At 41.7% G+C, this 17,611-nt stretch overlaps 1 protein-coding gene across 1 annotated transcript in view; it reads right to left on the reverse strand.

Moving 5' to 3' along the window:
- Positions 1-985: 985 nt before the first annotated feature.
- The window catches only part of NXPE3 (neurexophilin and PC-esterase domain family member 3), a gene marked incomplete at its 3' end in the record, with an annotated part of 48,231 nt that continues 31,605 nt past the window's right edge, over positions 986-17,611 (reverse strand). The window contains exons 4-5 of the mRNA XM_079705587.1: positions 4,675-4,881; positions 986-1,536 (exon numbers count right to left, since the gene is read on the reverse strand). Coding sequence (XP_079561713.1) covers positions 986-1,536; positions 4,675-4,881 — 758 coding nt within the window. The remainder of the gene's footprint in view (positions 1,537-4,674; positions 4,882-17,611) is intronic.

Below are 17,611 nucleotides of genomic sequence, written 5' to 3' on the forward strand. Positions count from 1 at the left end.
CTAAATTTAATCTTTAATTAGATTTTAATTTCTAATTTGGGTATGCAATTCAAAATAACAACCAAAAAAGAAATACTCAAAATTGATGAAATAATTTCCACAACTTTATAACAAACAATAGCAATCTTTACATAAAAGTCAATTCTTAAAACCCTCAAACTTCAGAACACAAAAATAAATTTTCCTTTATAGATTTTCCCCTTCCAGATCCAAAAGTGGTTATTTTAGAATAAGTATTCATCCTGTAAAATTTAGCTGAATCAGATAAGTAGCAATTACCCAATGCAAATATCAATTCAATGCACAGATTTTATATATACTGCTTTCATATTTCCCTTTTGCTTCTTTTCTAGATAAAAGCCAGACACTGTAAATATTCTCATTAGAAAGTTCTGACCAAGGACACTGGCCTTTTCAAATAATCCAGAAAAAACTGGATCATCAAGATAAACTTCTAAGACACAGCAGTCTTCAGTATGTTACAGGAGCCACTGACTACAAGCCTTGGGGTTAATTCACTTCCCACTGAAGATGTACCAATTACGCTTTTCATGTAGATGTGCTCAATTTCCTTTACCAGACAAGATACAAACACTCCACTGCCAACCAAACTTGTCCCTTCCACTTAGGTCACAACATTTTTCACACTTTTTAGCACAGTATCCCCTCCCCTCCCAGGAGAAGCTAGTTCAAACACACTCATTAGTATCTTTGGTTACAAGGCCAATATAGTGCGTAAATGCTGTTAATAATCGTTCCCCCATGGATAAGTCAAGATGGGAAAAAAATCCTATAGGTAGATATAAACGTAATCTGCATTTTCTAAGCTCCTTACAAGTCATTATATAAAGTCCAGCACTTTTTCAAAATTTTAAATACATATCAATGGCAGCCATCTCTCCATAGGGCCACCCATAAACTTTCCGTAGTGCAGGTGATAGAGAAGGTCACTGAATGTGATTCCTCCAGTCCCCTGCAGGGCAGACTAGCTCTCCAAGGGGCACACAAAGGACAAGAACATGTCCAGTTGGTTCTTCACAATAACTTCATCTGGATGTAGCTTGTGGGGCAGATAATGGGCCAGGGTCATCTCCCAGGCATCAACAAGATATACCCCAACTCCTGAGAACATCTTCCGAAGGATGGTGTCCAGCTGAAAGTTATACCAGTCGCTGTTGAAAAGGCTCACTTCAGGTCCCAGTTCTTGGGCGTTGGCTGTCCGGATGACTACCACAGTCTTAGGGCTTCGATCCAAGAGCTGGACCACGGCTCGACGGATGTTCCTGAGCCGCCGGATATACACTTCCAAGGGGAACGTGCTGAAATGAGACCACACAGCTATGGCAACCACTGTGTTCTTCCCTCCCACGATGCCATTCAGCTCATTCGCCACATAACGGAGGTCATTGCTAAAGACGGTCGTGAAGCGGATCGGTGGACCGTGGCAGCGGTATTTGAGCAGGATGTTGTGTTTCTGGTCCACCGCGAGGAAGGGACCCACATTCTTGGGGCTACCCAAGTTAAACTCCACTAAGTCTGAAACAAGTAAAACTCAGATTCATAAGAATGTGTAAACCAAGCGATATATTTTGATTATTCTTTACTTAGTGGCTTCAAAGAACAATTTTTTAAAATAAAACAACAAAAAGGTACAATACAAATGTAAAGGAAACACACCTATTTCACTTCACCTTGGCCCCCTTGGCTTCAATGGACCTTTATATTTTAACATATTTATTACTTAAATAACTCCATAAGCATGACATTACAAGTAATACCATCAGCAATTGATTCTAGACATGAGAAGCAAAATAACCTGTTTACCTCTAATTATTAGGCCAAGAAATCTTCCTGTTTGCACTGACTGTTGAATATCTAAACATTGATTTGGCATTTACACATTACTGTTCTAACAGATCAATATTATTTCTTCCAGGTCAAGAACTATATAACTTCTGCTTTTTTACAAACACATAATAGTAACCAAATAGCTCTTTTTGAAATAAGCAAAAGAAAGAAGCAACCATGCTTCTTTTGACTTTCAATTTCACCCTATGGATGGAAAATCCTGTCTATGTCTTAGAAAACTTCTCTCTCTCTGTCATAACAAACACAGCAGCACAAGTTAGAATTCCCTTCTCTCCCTCTACTTTATCTAAGTTGTGTTTCCAAGTCCTGCTCCTCTGAAGGTCCCAGGAATCAATGATTATTCTCCCTTATTACTCCTCAAAAAGGCTGTACAATTCATCACTGAACATTCACCCCATGAGGAAAGAGGGTCTGTCTCATATCCCTAAATATTCCTATAAGTGCGTTACACAGACCAGATTAAGTAACCCTTGGCAGCCAAACTGAATTCACATTTCCTAAGCATCTATTCCGTGCCAGCACTATTGTGCTATAAGCCAGCAATGCAGGACTTTGCTGGCAGTCCAGTGGTTAAGACTCCACACTTCCACTGCAGGGGGCATGGGTTCAATCCCTGGTCAGGGAATTAAGATCCCTCGTGGCACGGCCAAAAAGAAAAAAAAAAAAAATCAAATAAAAAAATAATAAAATAAATTAGAATAGTTTCCCAGCTTAAAAAAAAAAAAGCCAGCAATGCTCAGATGGGTAAGTCACAGTCCTTGCCCTCAAGGAGTTTACAGTCAATTCTGAAAAAGTACCATCAAACTATAATTGTCCCACATTATTTACTCTTAAGGGTTAAAGTCAAGGTTTCACTTTTTTCTCCATGAGTTCCCAGGCTCCTCTTCTAGATTCTCATACCTAATTCATTACTACTTAGCATGTGGTCCCACTTAAATTGAACAAAAGCTCAATTAACCATTCTTTCTTTTGATTAAGATCAAGCCCAACACAAGGCTTTATCGGGTAAAAATCTGTCTGCAAAGGGTAGGGTGGAAAATGCCCAAGACACGCAATGTGATCATTGCTATGAAAGGAAATACCAAGCTACGTCATTAGAACTTAAGAATCAAGCAACTGGGGCTTCCCTAATGGCACAGTGGTTAGGAATCCGCCTACCAATGCAGGGGACACGGGTTCGAGCCCTGGTCTGGGAAGATCCCACATGCCACAGAGCAACTAAGCCTGTGCACCACAACTACTGAGTCTGTGCTATAGAGCCCATGAGCACAACTACCGAAGCCCATGTGCCACGACGACTGAAGCCCGTGTGCCTAGAGCCTGTGCTCTGCAACAAGAGAAGCCACCGCAATGAGAAGCCCTCACACCTCAACAAAGAGTAGTCCCCATTCACCGCAACTAGAGGAAGCCCACGCGCAGCAACGGAAGACACAATGCACCCAAAAATAAATAAAATAAATCTATTAAAAAAAAAGAAAAGAATCAAGCAACTACAGGCTCCTGGAGGGCCCTGGCTGGTCAACACCGAACTGTGCCTAGCATCATGCCATACAAATGATTTCCATTCTCCTGCTTTTTAACTTACGCTTCATCAACTAGAACTCTGCTGTGTCTGTTTCAATAAAAAAGCAAGCAAATCAAAAATGGAATTAACTTTCTATTTTGGGGGGTCATATCTACTTCCTCCTTTCCTTCCTTCTAAAAACTAAATTTGAAACTAAGTTGATATAGTAAATAAAAGAGAAAAAAGAAAAACATCACACACAACCACTCCCAACTGTGGGAATTTGCTTTATGAAAAGCCCTGTCCATAAACAGCCATCAAAAACAGTTCCCTCTGCTCAAAGTGATGTGGCAGCCTGGATGGAAAGGGAGTTTGGGGGAGAATGGATACACGTATATGTATGGCAGGGTCGCTTTGCGGTACACCTGAAACTATCACAACATTGTTCATCGGCTATACTCCAAAAATAAAAAGTTTAAAAAAAAAATTAAAAGCACACAAACAAAAAAACCCAGTTCCCACAGAACTATTCATCAGCTCTCTAAACCCTAAGCGGGGCCTTTAGTCCTGCTGCCCCGAATCCATCCCTCCTCGCTCCATCCACACCACTTCCAGGAAGAGGAAAAGGCCCACTGTGAATAAGGGATGGCCCTCCCATAAGTGGGGTTTTATTCCAAGTCTGGAGAGCTGCCCCAGAGCCCAGCAGGGAGACCAAGAAGCTAAGAAGACTGGGACTGACCAGAATCTCCCTTGCTGGGAGGCAGCTCCACCTCAGAGTCACACCAATGGACGGCCCAAGGGGTGAGCAGGGATGGCTCTGCCGCATGGATGCATTAAAATGCGCGACAGTTTCGCTGCCTCCTTCCACTTAAAGCTATGATAAACTTGGAGTTGGACCAAACAGAACTAGAAGAGAAACAACTGGAAATGTTCACTTCTATCTCACAGCCCAGAATGCTAGAAGTGAAAGACACTTGTGAGGTGACAGTGTCCTGCTGCCGCAGCTCACACTTGGAGAAGTGAAGCCCTGAGAAGCAGATGACTCGTCCAGGGTCACACAGCTCATGAGTGGTATGAACTTCAACAAGCAGCCAGTGCTTACATCGATGCATCACAGCCCCACCATTGATCAGAAACTATCAGTCATCTCTCCAAGGTTAGGACACCTCTTCAGTCCTACAGAGAAATAACTGCTTCCTCACCTGATGCCTTTCTTCAGGCACCGGACTGGGTCTGCTTATTTCAAAGCTGAATGTTGTATGTGTGGGAAAGAGTTATGAAACAAAAAGCAAAGTACCAACCTGGAACAAATGTAGTGAGGTATTCAAACCATTGCCTGATTGTCGAGTCACCAAATAAATACACCACTTTTCTCTGTAAGCATTCTGTAATGTTGTCAGGGTCATTAAACTGGCGCATCTTAAACTTTCTGGGCCTCCACTGATTTTTGTAATAATAGCCAGAAGGAAAAGTTCCTAAGCCTTGAGATAGTTCTAGGTTGTTGGTTTCTGGAAAAAAAAAAAAAAAAAAAGATATTCTGAAATTCTCCTCCAACAAACCATACCTAAAAAATGTTCCAAGAAACACAATTATGCCCCTATGTTTGTTAGCTTGCTGGCTACGGATAACATTTCCTGCCATCACATCTCAAAGAAATCCCAGACTTTCCCCCTCCTACAAAAAGTTCTCCTTTGCACAAAAATAGGAAGATCTGAAGTGGGTGTGAGGGTGTTTGTGGACACCCTCAAAGGGGAAAGGAGACGTTGATCATTCCCTCTGATTATGCATGTTTTTCTCCAAGCCAAAAATAAAGGCAGGCCAAAACCAAGGAAATGTGTAGATCTAAGCATTGTCCAGCATTATCCCAGAACAGGAGAAGAACTTCTCATCCAAATGCCTGTGAGGCAAGTAAAAATTTAAATTCATATTTTACATATGCATAATAATATTAGTCCACACTGTTTCTCAGTCCATTAAAAAGAAAAGTTTCAATCCATGGGTCCTACAATCAAATATTAACTCGGAAAACCACCACTGAATACAGAAAACAAACCAATGACACACATTCTAAAGATTTACTGCCCACAACACAAAAGTTTCAGAAGTCTTTATGCACAATGAATAATATTAAAATTGCATCAGCAGTGTGTACTCATGGTTGTAGCCTAGCTACACGTGATAACACAAGTGCCGGGATACCTTTCACAGAGAAAGTCAACACCTTTCTGTCCTAACACCTCCCTCAGAAAATGCCACTGCAAAAATGGCACGCTTTACATGCTTCAACGGGGATGCCTAATATTTCTTGCAGGTTTACTCTGCACCAGACACTGTTCTGAGCAATTAAATTTATTATCTCATGGGATGCTCACAATAACCCTTTAAGGTAGGTCCTATTATCCCTACCTTTCAAAACATTTAAGCAACTTGATCCAGAGCTAGTATGTAGCAAAGCCAGGATCTAATCCAAGCCGGTGAGCCCCCAAGCCCATGCTCTTAACCACTGTGTTACATCGCCTCTCAAAAAGAGATGCTAATAGATATCTTTCTTTTCGGCTTTTTTCCTGAAAGAGTACATTTATTCATTTCTAACACTTATTATTCAAACCTGCAATCTTCAAAAAACCACCAATCATTTTATATCACTCCCTTACACAGCCCAAAGTTGAAATCTTGATCATAATCCAGTAATTTTATAGTCTCACCTGTTAAACCACAATTTAAAATCCAAATGCTCAGAAATTTAAATTAAAATTTAAATTTAAATGAGTCTCCTATTTGTGACTATTTTCAGCTTTGACTTCTTGATATTTTCTCTATACTAAAAATTATTTTGGAAGGAGACCTTCAAGATGGCGGAGGAGTAAGATGCGGAGATCACCTTCCTCCCCCAAATACATCAGAAATACATCTACACGTGGAACAACTCCTACAGAACACCTACTGAACGCTAGCAGAAGACCTCAGACCTCCCAAAAGGGAAGAAACTCCCCACGTACCTGGGTAAGGCAAAAGAAAAAAGAAAAAACAGAGGCAAAAGAACAGGGACGGGACCTGCACCAGTGGGAGGGAGCTGTGAAGGAGGAAAGGTTTCCACACACTAGGAAGCCCCTTCGCGGGCGGAGACTGCGGGGGGCGGAGGGGGGAAATCTTCGGAGCCGCGGAGGAGAGCGCAGCAACAGGGGTGCGGAGGGCAAAGCGGAGAGATTCCTGCACAGAGGATCGGTGCCGACCAGCACTCACCACCCCGAGAGGCTTCTCTGCTCACCCGCGGGGGCGGGCGGGGGCTGGGAGCTGAGGCTCGGGCTTCGGAGGTTGGACCCCAGGGAGAGGACTGGGCTTGGCTGCCTGAACACAGCCTGAAGCGGGCTAGTGCACCACAGCTAGCCAGAAGGGAGTCCAGGAAAAAGTCTAGAACTGCCTAAGAGGCAAGAGACCATTGTTTGGGGTGCACGAGGAGAGGGGATTCAGAGCACCGCCTAAACAAGCTCCAGAGACGGTCGTGAGCCACGGCTATCACTGCGGACCCCAGAGATGGGCATGAAACACTAAGACTGCTGCCGCTGCCACCAAGAAGCCTATTTGCAAGCACAGGTCACTATCCACAACTCCCCTCCTGGGAGCCTGTGCAGCCCATCACTGCCAGGGTCCTGTGACCCAGGGACAACTTCCCCAGGAGAACACACGGCACACCTCAGGCTGGTGCAATGTCACGCCAGCCTCTACCGCCTCAGGCTTGCCCCGCATTCTGTAACCCTCCCTCCCCCACCCCAGGCCTGAGTGAGCCAGAGCACCCTAATCAGCTGCTCCTTTAACCTTGTCCTGTCTGAGCGAAGAACAGACGCCCTCAGGTGACCTACACGCACAGGTGGGGCCAAATCCAAAGCTGGACCCCAGGAGCTGTGTGAACAAAGAAGAGAAACGGAAATCTCTCCCAGCAGCCTCAGGAGCAGCGGATTAAATCTCCACAATCAACTTGATGAACCCTGCATCTCTGGAATACCTGAGCAGACAACAAATCATCCCAAAATTGAGGTGGTGGACTCCAGGAGCAACTGTAGACTTGGGGTTTGCTTTCTGCATCTAATTTGTTTCTGGCTTTATGTTTATCTTAGTTAAGTATTTAGAGATTATTATCACTGGTAGATTTGTTTATTGATTTGATTGCTCTCTTCCTCTTTCTTTTTTAATATATAGTTATATATTTTTTTCTTTTTTCTCTTTTTGTGAGTGTGTATGTGTATGCTTCTTTGTGTGATTTTGCCTGTATAGCTTTGCTTTTACCATTTGTCCTGGAGTTCTGTCTGTCCTTTTTTTGTTTCTTTTTTTTTTTTTTAGTATAATTTTTAGTGCTTATCATCATTGGTGGATTTATTTTTTGGTTTGGTTGCTCTCTTCTTTCTCTCTTTCTTTTTCTTTTTTTATTACTTTTTAATTATTTTATTTTTAATAATTACTTTTTAATTTTTTATTTTAATTTTTTTTCTTTCTCTCTCTCTCCCTCTCTCTCTCCCTCTCTCTCTCCCTCCCTCCCTCCCTCCCTCTCTCTCTCTTTCCCTCTCCCTCTCCCTCTCCCTCTCTCTCTCTTTCTTTCTTTCTTTCTTTTTCTTTCTTTCTTTTTTTCTCCCTTTTCTTCTGAGCCATGTGGCTCACAGATTCTCAGTGCTCCGGCCAGGTGTCAGGCCTGAGCCTCTGAGGTGGGAGAGCCGAGTTCAGGACATTGGTCCACCAGAGACCTCCCAGCCCCACATAATATCAGTCACTGAGAGCTCTCCCAGAGATCTCCATCTCAACGCTGAGACCCAGCTCCACTCAACGACCAGCAAGCCACAGTGCTGGACACCCTATGCCAAACAACTAGCAAGACAGGAAAACAACCCCACCCATTAGCAGAGAGGCTGCCTAAAATCATAATAAGGTCACAGACACCCCAAAACACACCACCAGACACAGTCCTGCCCACGAGAAACATAAGATCCAGCTTCAACCACCAGAATACAGGCACTAGTCCCCTCCACCAGGAAGCCTACACAATGTACTGAACCAATCTTACCCACTGCGGGCAGACACCAAAAACAACGGGAACTACGAACTTGCAGCCTGCGAAAAGGAGACCCCAAACAGAGTAAGTTAGGCAAAATGAGAAGACAGACAAACACACAGCAGATGAAGGAGCAAGCTAAAAACCCACCAGACCAAACAAACGAAGAGGAAATAGTCAGTCTACCTGAAGAAGAATTGAGAGTAATGATAGTAAAGACGATCCAAAATCCTGGAAATAGAATGGAGAAAATTCAAGAAAGGTTTAACAAGGACCTAGAAGAACTAAAGAGCAAATAAACAATGATGAACAACACAATAAATGAAATTAAAAATTCTCTAGAAGGGATCAACAGCAGAATAACTGAGACAGGAGAACAGATAAGTGACCTGAAAGATAAAATAGTGGAAATAACTACTGCAGAGCAGAATAAAGAAAAAAGAATGAAAAGAATTGAGGACAGTCTCAGAGACCTCTGGGACAACAGTAAACGCACCAACATTCGAAATATAGGGGTCCCAGAAGAAGAAGAGAAAAAGAAAGGGTATGAGAAAATATTTGAAGAGATTATTGTTAAAAACTTCCCTAATATGGGAAAGGAAATAGTCGATCAAGTCCAGGAAGCACAGAGAGTCCCATACAGGATAAATCCAAGGAGAAACATGCCAAGACGCATATTAATCAAACTATCAAAAATTAAATACAAAGAAAAAATATTAAAAGCAGCAAGGGAAAAACAACAAATAACATACAAGGGAATCCCCATAAGGTTAATAGCTGATCTTTCAGCAGAAACTCTGCAAGGCAGAAGGGAGTGGCAGGACATACTTAAAGTGATGTAAGGGAAAAACGTACAACCAAGATTACTCTACCCAGCAAGGATCTCATTCAGATTCGACAGAGAAATTAAAACCTTTACAAACAAGCAAAAGCTAAGAAAATTCAGCACCGCCAAACCAGCTTTACAACAAACGCTAAAGGAACTTCTCTAGGCAGGAAACAAAAGACAAGGAAAAGACCTACAATAACAAACCCAAGACAATTAAGACAGTGGTAATAGGAATATATATATCGATAATTACCTTAAATGTAAATGGATTAAATGCTCCAACCAAAACAAATAGAAGTGGCTCAATGGATACAGAAACAAGACCTGTATATATGCTGTCTACAAGAGACCCACTTCAGACCTAGGGACACATACAGAATGAAAGTGAGGGGATGGAAAAAGATATTCTATGTAAACGGAAATAAAAAGAAAGTTGGAGTAGCAATTCTCCTGTCAGACAAAATAGACTTTAAAATAAAGACTATTACAAGAGACAAAGAAGGACACTACATAATAATCAAGGTGTCAAACCAAGAAGAAGATATAACAATTGTAAATATGTATGCACCCAACATAGGAGCACCTCAATACATAAGGCAAATGCTAACAGCCATAAAAGGGGAAAGCGACAGTAACACAATCATAGTAGGGGAGTTTAACACTCCACTTTCACCAATGGACAGATTATCCAAAATGAAAATAAATAAGGAAACACAAGCTTTAAATGATACATTAAACGAGATGGACTTAATTGATATATATAGGACATTCCATCCAAAAACAACAGAATACACTTTCTTCTCAAGTGCTAATAGAACATTCTCCAGGACATATCCTATCTTGGCTCACAAATCAAGCCTTGGTAAATTTAAGAAAATTGAAATCGTACCAAGTATCTTTTCCGACCACAACGCTATCAGACTACATATCAATTACAGAAAAAAAATCTGTAAAAAATACAAACACATGGAGCCTAAACAGTACACAACTTAATAACCAAGAGATCACTGAAGAAATCAAAGAGGAAATCAAAAAATACCTAGAAACAAATGACAGTGAAAACACGACGACCCAAAACCTATGGGATGTAGCAAAAGCAGTTCTAAGAGGGAAGTTTATAGCAATACAATCCTACCTCAAGAAATAAGAAACAACTCAAGTACACAACCTAACTTTACACATAAAGCAATTAGAGAAAGCAGGAAAAAAAAAAACAAAAAACCCCAAGTTAGCAGAAGGAAAGAAACCATAAAGATTAGATCAGAAAAAAATGAAAAAGATATGAAGGAAAGAATAGCAAAGATCAGTAAAACTAAAACCTGGTTCTTTGAGAAGATAAACAAAATTGATAAACCATTAGCCAGCCTCATGAAGAAAAAAAGGGAGAAGACTCAAATCAACAGAATTAGGACTGAAAAAGGAGAAGTAACAACTGACACTGCAGAAATACAAAGGATCATGAGAGATAACTACAAGCAACTCTATGCCAATAAAATGGACAACCTGGAAGAAATGGACAAATTCTTAAAAAAGCACAACCTTCTGAGACTGAGCCAGGAAGAAATAGAAAATATAAACAGACCAATCACAAGCACTGAAATTGAGACTGTGATTAAAATCTTCCAACAAACAAAAGCCCAGGACGAGATGGCTACACAGGTGAATTCTATCAAACATTTAGAGAAGAGCTAATACCTATCCTTCTCAAACTCTTCCAAAATATAGCAGTGGGAGGAACACTCCCAAACTCATTCTATGAGGCCACCATCACCCTGATACCAAAACCAGACAAAGATGTCACAAAGTAAGAAAACTACAGGCCAATATCACTGATGAACATAGATGCAAAAATCCTCAACAAAATACTCGCAAACAGAACCCAACAGCACATTAAAAGGATCACACACCATTACTAAGTGGGGTTCATCCCAGGAATGCAAGGATTCTTCAATGTACGCAAATCAGTCAATGTGATAGGGACTTCCCTGGTGGTGCAGTGGTTAAGAATCGGCCTGCCAATGCAGGGGACACGGGTTCGAGCCCTGGTCCAGGAAGATCCCATATGCCACGGAGCAACTAAGCCCGTGCATCACAACTACTGAGCCTGCACTCTAGAGCCCGCGAGCCATAACTATTGAGCCTGCGTGCCACAACTACTGAAGCCCACACACCTAGAGCCCATGCTCTGCAACAAGAGAAGTCACTGCAATGAGAAGCCCCCACACCACAACGAAGAGTAGCCCCCACTCATCACAACAAGAGAAAGCCCATGCCCAGCAATAAACACCCAACGCAGCCAAAATCAATCAATCAATCAATCAATCAATGTGATAAACCATATTAACAAATTGAAGGAGAAAAACCATATGATCATCTCAACAGATGCAGAAAATGCTTTGGACAATATTCAACACCCATGGGCTTCCCTGGTGGCGCAGTGGTTGAGAATCTGCCTGCTAATGCAGGGGACACGGGTTTAAGCCCTGTTCTGGGAGGATCCCACATGCCGCAGAGCAACTAGGCCCGTGAGCCAAAACTACTGAGTCTGCGCATCTGGAGCCTGTGCTCCACAACAAGAGAGGCCGCGATAGTGAGAGGCCCATGCACCACGATGAAGGGTGGCCCCCACTTGCCACAACTAGAGAAAGCCCTCGCACAGAAACGAAGACCCAACACAGCAAAAAAATAAATAAATAAATTCCTAAACTCCTACCCCCAACATCTTAAAAAAAAAAAAAATTCAACACCCATTTACGATAAAAACCCTCCAGAAAGTAGGCATAGAGGGAACTTACCTCAACATAATAAAGGTCATATATGACAAACCCACAGCTAACATCGTTCTCAATGGTGAAAAACTGAAACCATTTCCTCTAAGATCAGGAACAAGACAAGGTTGTCCACTCTCACCACTATTATTCAACATAGTTTTGGAAGTTTTAGCCCCAGCAATCAGAGAAGAAAAAGGAATAAAAGGAATCCGAATCAGAAAAGAAGAAGTAAAGCTGTCCCTATTTGCAGATTACATGATACTATTCATAGAGAATCCTAAAAATGCTACCAAAAAATGACCAGAGCTAATCAATGAATTTGGTAAAGCAGCAGGATACAAAATTAATGCACAGAAATCCCTTGCATTCCTATATACTAAGGATGAAAAATCTGAAAGAGAAATTAAGGAAACATTCCCATTTACCACTGCAACAAAAAGAATAAAATACCTAGGAATAAACCTACCTAAGGAGACAAAAGACCTGTATGCATAAAACTATAAGACACTGATGAAAGAAATGAAAGATGATACAAATAGATGGAGAGATATACCATGTTCTTGGATTGGAAGAATCAATATTGTGAAAATGACTCTACTACCAAAAGCAATCTACAGATTCAATGCAATCCCTATCAAACTACGACTGGCATTTTTCACAGAACTAGAACAAAAAATTTCACAATTTGTATGGAAACACAAAAGACTCTGAATAGCCAAAGCAATCCTGACAAAGAAAAATGGAGCTGGAGGAATCAGGCTCCTGGACTTCAGACTACACTACAAAGCTACAGTAATCTAGACAGTATGATACTGGCACAAAAACAGAAATATAGATCAGTGGAACAGGATATAAAGTCCAGAGATAAACCCATGCACATATGGTCACCTTATTTTTGATAAAGGAGGCAAAAATATACAAAGGAGAAAAGACAGCCTCTTCAATAAGTGGTGCTGGGAAAACTGGACAGCTATATGTAAAAGAATGAAATTAGAACACTCCCTAACACCATACACAAAAATAAACTCAAAATGGATTAAAGACCTAAATGTAAGGCCAGACACTATAAAACTCTTAGAGGAAAACATAGGCAGAACACTCTGTGACATAAATCACAGCAAGATCCTTTTTGACCCACATCCTAGAGAAATGGAAATAAAAACAAAAATAAGCAAGTGGGACCTAATGAAACTTAAAAGCTTTTGCACAGCAAAGGAAACTATAAACAAGATGAAAAGACAGCCCTCTGAATGGGAGAAAATATTTGCAAATGAAACAACTGACAAAGGATTAATCTCTAAAATATATAAACAGCTCATGCAGCTCAATATTAAAAAAACAAAAAACCCAATCAAAAATTTGTCAGAAGGCCTAAATAGACATTTTTCCAAAGAAGGTATACAGATTGCCAACAAACACATGAAAGAATGCTCAACATCACTAATCATTAGAGAAATGCAAATCAAAACTGCAGGGAGGTATCACCTCACACCAGTGAGAATGGCCATCATCAAAAAATCTACAAACAATAAATGCTGGAGAGGGTGTGGAGAAAAGGGAACCCTCTTGCACTGTTGGTGGGAATGTAAATTGATACAGCCACTATGGAGAACAGTAGGGAGGTTCCTTAAAAAACTAAAAATTGAACTACCATGTGACCCAGCAATCCCACTACTGGGCATATACCCTGAGAGAACCATAATTCAAAAAGGGTCATGTACCAGAATGTTCATTGCAGCTCTGTTTACAATCGCCAGGACATGGAAGCAACTTAAGTGTCCATCGACAGATGAATGGATAAAGAAGATGTGGCACATATATACAATGGAATATTACTCAGCCATATAAAGAAACAAAATTGAGTTATTTGTAGTGAGGTAGATGGACCTAGAGTCTGTCATACAGAGTGAAGTAAGTCAGAAAGAGAAAAACAAATACTGTATCCTAACACATATATATGGATTCTAAAAATAAAAACAAAAATAATGGTTCTGAAGAACCTAGGGGCAGGACAGGAATAAAGATGCAGACGCAGAGAATGGACTTGCGGACACTGGGAGGGGGAAGAGTAAGCTGAGACAAAGTGAGAGAGTGGTATGGACATATATACACTACCAAACGTAAAACAGATAGCTAGTGGGAAACAGGGAGATCAGCTCGGTGCTTTGTGACCACCTAGACGGGTGGGATAGGGAGGGTGGGAGGAGGATGCAAGAGGGAGGAGATATGGGGATATATGTATATGTATAGCTGATTCACTTTGTTATAAAGCAGAAACTAACACACTGTTGTAAAGCAATTATACTCCAATAAAGATGTTAAAAAAAGAAACAAAATTACTTTGGTTTTACTCCCTTCAAAGAAGATACCCTATTTAACAGTGCATACTTAATCTTTTTTCTTAGGTATCTGCTAATGCTTTGCAGGTTCAGGGTCTAAATTGAAAAGTAAACAGAATTGTAAATGCTCTTTTGGCCACTGTGATTATCAAAGAAAAATGAGGGTTAGGGTAAACACTTGCTTGGCTTATTCAAAAGCAATTTCTCAACATGCTACCAAGTGTGGCTTTACCATGTCACCACACCTTGCCCAAAGCTTCTCACTGTATCATCACATCAAGGCTGCACAGGCCAGAGAGCTCCTGAGCAGACACCTGGGGCCCAAAGAAAACATTTACTGGAATGGAAATTAAAAGTGATTTTGAAGTCACAATATTTACCACAGTTAAGTCTGGAGACTCAGCTACTGAGTCTACTGTCAAATAAGGGTCATAAAGAAAGGGGTATATCACACAGGAAACAATTACCATTTCCATTCAAATGTTAATTATATTTACTATCAGAGTTAAGTCAAGCAAAGCAAATCAATTACTGAACCTGACATTAATTCTTTAAACATGCAGCGCTAGATAACAGAACATATTTTTAAAGTGAAATGTGTTTACCTACATTGCCCTCTTATGGTCAACTGGGACAAAAACATTTCCTGACTAATATGATTTCAAGCAGTCTGAAGTTGTTTAAAAAGTCAGTGTTGCTTGGAGCTCAGAATGCATTTTCACATAAGATATCCGAGATATGAAAGCCTCTTAAATCAATAATATAACTCTTAATGTACTGTACAAGTGGAATGAAAATAATTAAAAAACAAAAATGAGGGCTTCCCTGGTGGCACAGTGGTTGAGAGTCCGCCTGCTGATGCAGGGAACACGGGTTCGTGCCCCGGTCCAGGAAGATCCCACATGCCGCGGAGCAGCTGGGCCCGTGAGCCATGGCCGCTGAGCCTGCGCGCCCGGAGCCTGTGCTCCGCAACGGGAGAGGCCACAGCAGTGAGAGGCCCACATACCGCAAAAAAAAAAATAAAATTGAGTTATTACTCAATTTTATGGTTGTCTTGAACACTGACGGTGAAGGAACTTTACAGGCAGGCGATTGTAAGAGCAGATATAAAGATCTTTATGCAAAATCAGGAGGGACAGTTTTGATTATTTGCAAGTAAGGTCCCTGCTTCTCTAAAATGTCCTGGCTTCTCTTTAAAAGCCCACAGCTTACATTTTCCTCCAAAGGGCATCATCCCATATCATTCATTAGCCACAATAAGGGCTATTTGGACCACAAATGGGACAAAATGAGAGAGAAAAAGGCAGAGATAAATTTTCCTAAATGATCTAGAAAGAGCTGGACGAGAGGGATACTGTGTGAATTAAGGGTGGGAGGTGTGCGCGCGTGTGTGAACACAGGTCCCTTAATTTTCTGGCATGGAGTTAGAAGTAAGAACAGTAAAAGGCTGGCGAAAGGGAGACGTTCATGAGGGGAAGGAAAGATAAGTCAGAGAAGAAATGGAGGCAAACAATTCCCTGACCAGGGAACATGAACACAGGAGTGCCCGGGCATCACCTCGGGGAGGTAAGGAGTGAGGATAGCGTGCCAAGCTCTGGGCATGCCCTGTCCAGTGCTGGGAACGTGAGGAGGTCCTAGCTCCTCAGCCACCATACTGGCTTGAGTTTCACCCCACAAAACCTTGGGAAATTGATTTTTTTCCATTCTATTTTAGTCCCCTAAAAGCTATGCATTTTACAAAGGAAAGATAAAAATGCTATGTGAGGTAGAAATACCTGTAGATTCAGAGAATGTTGAAAGGGACCTCAGAGAATAGCTAGTCCAAATATCTTTTAGAGGTAAAGAAAGCAAGTCGGAGTGACTTGCCAAAGTTTCTCAGAGAGTTGAGGAGACAGGAGGTAGCAGAGATGGGACCATTTACAGAGACCTACATTTATTATTGAAATGGCTGTGGGCTGCCTTTCCCCAAATGATATCAGTTTTCTGGATGTTATGTGTAGGATGTGAGTCCTTTGATTTCCTAAGTTAACTGGACCTGGACCTTGGTTTCATTATCTGTAAAACGGACAAACTACTAGTTATTCTGAAGGGCTGTTGTGAAAATTCGATACTGTAATAGTGTGAAAGTGCAGTTGTCACAATAAGGGGCCATACTGGAACGCTGGAAATATTCTATACACTGTAAACATTCTATATCTTGATCTGGGTGGTAGTTAATTAGTTTTCTATTACTGTGTAACAAATCACCACAAACTTAACGGCTTAAAAGCAAGGGGCATTTATTTTCCCACAGTTCTGCACGTCAGGAATCTAGGGCCTGGTATGGCTAGGTTCTCTGCTCAGGCTCTCACAGGTGGAAATCAGGATGTTAGCAGGGCTGTGTTCCTTTCTGAAGGCTCTGGAGAAAAATCTGTTTCCAAGTTTGTTCAAGTTGTTAGCCAAATTCAGTTCCTTGTGGTTATAAGATTGAGTTTCTCATTTCCTTGCTGGTCGTCAGCCAGGGAATGACCTTCAGCTCCTAGAAGCTGCCTACATTCCCTGCCCCATGGCCTCCTTCATCTTTAAAGCCAGCAATGAAGTTATCTCCCTCACATGGAATCCTTCTCACACTTTCAATCTCTTTCTTCTGGAAGAACCTGGTCCCTGTTAAGGACTTATCTGGTTAGGTCAGATACACCCAGGAAAATCTCTCTCTTTTTTTTTTTTTTTTTTTTTTTGCGGTACGCAGGCCTCTCACTGTTGTGGCCTCTCCTGTTGTGGAGCACAGGCTCCGGATGCGCAGGCTCAGTGGCCATGGCTCACGGGCCCAGCCACTCCGCAGCATGTGGGATCCTCCAGGACAGGGGCACGAACCCGTGTCCCCTGCATTGGCAGGCGGACTCTCAACCACTGCGCCACCAGGGAAGCCCAATCTCTCTTTTTTTTTTTTTTTTTGCGGTACGCAGGCCTCTCACTGTTGTGGCCTCTCCCGTTACGGAGCATAGGCTCTGGACGCACAGGCCCAGCGGCCATGGCTCATGGGCCCAGCCGCTCCGCGGCATGTGAGATCTTCCCGGACCGGGGTACGAACCCGTGTCCCCTGCATCGGCAGGTGGACTCTCAACCACTGCGCCACCAGGGAAGCCCCAATCTCTCTTTTTTTAAAGTCAACTTTGTCATATAATTGAAGGGAAGGGTTTATATAAGGGCATGGATCATTGGGAGTCATCTTAGAATTCACCCTACAAAGATAGGTACACATGTAAAACTCCATTGTAC

The sequence above is a fragment of the Hyperoodon ampullatus genome (genome assembly GCF_949752795.1).
Source record: "Hyperoodon ampullatus genome assembly, chromosome: 5".
Classification (NCBI taxonomy): domain Eukaryota; kingdom Metazoa; phylum Chordata; class Mammalia; order Artiodactyla; family Ziphiidae; genus Hyperoodon; species Hyperoodon ampullatus.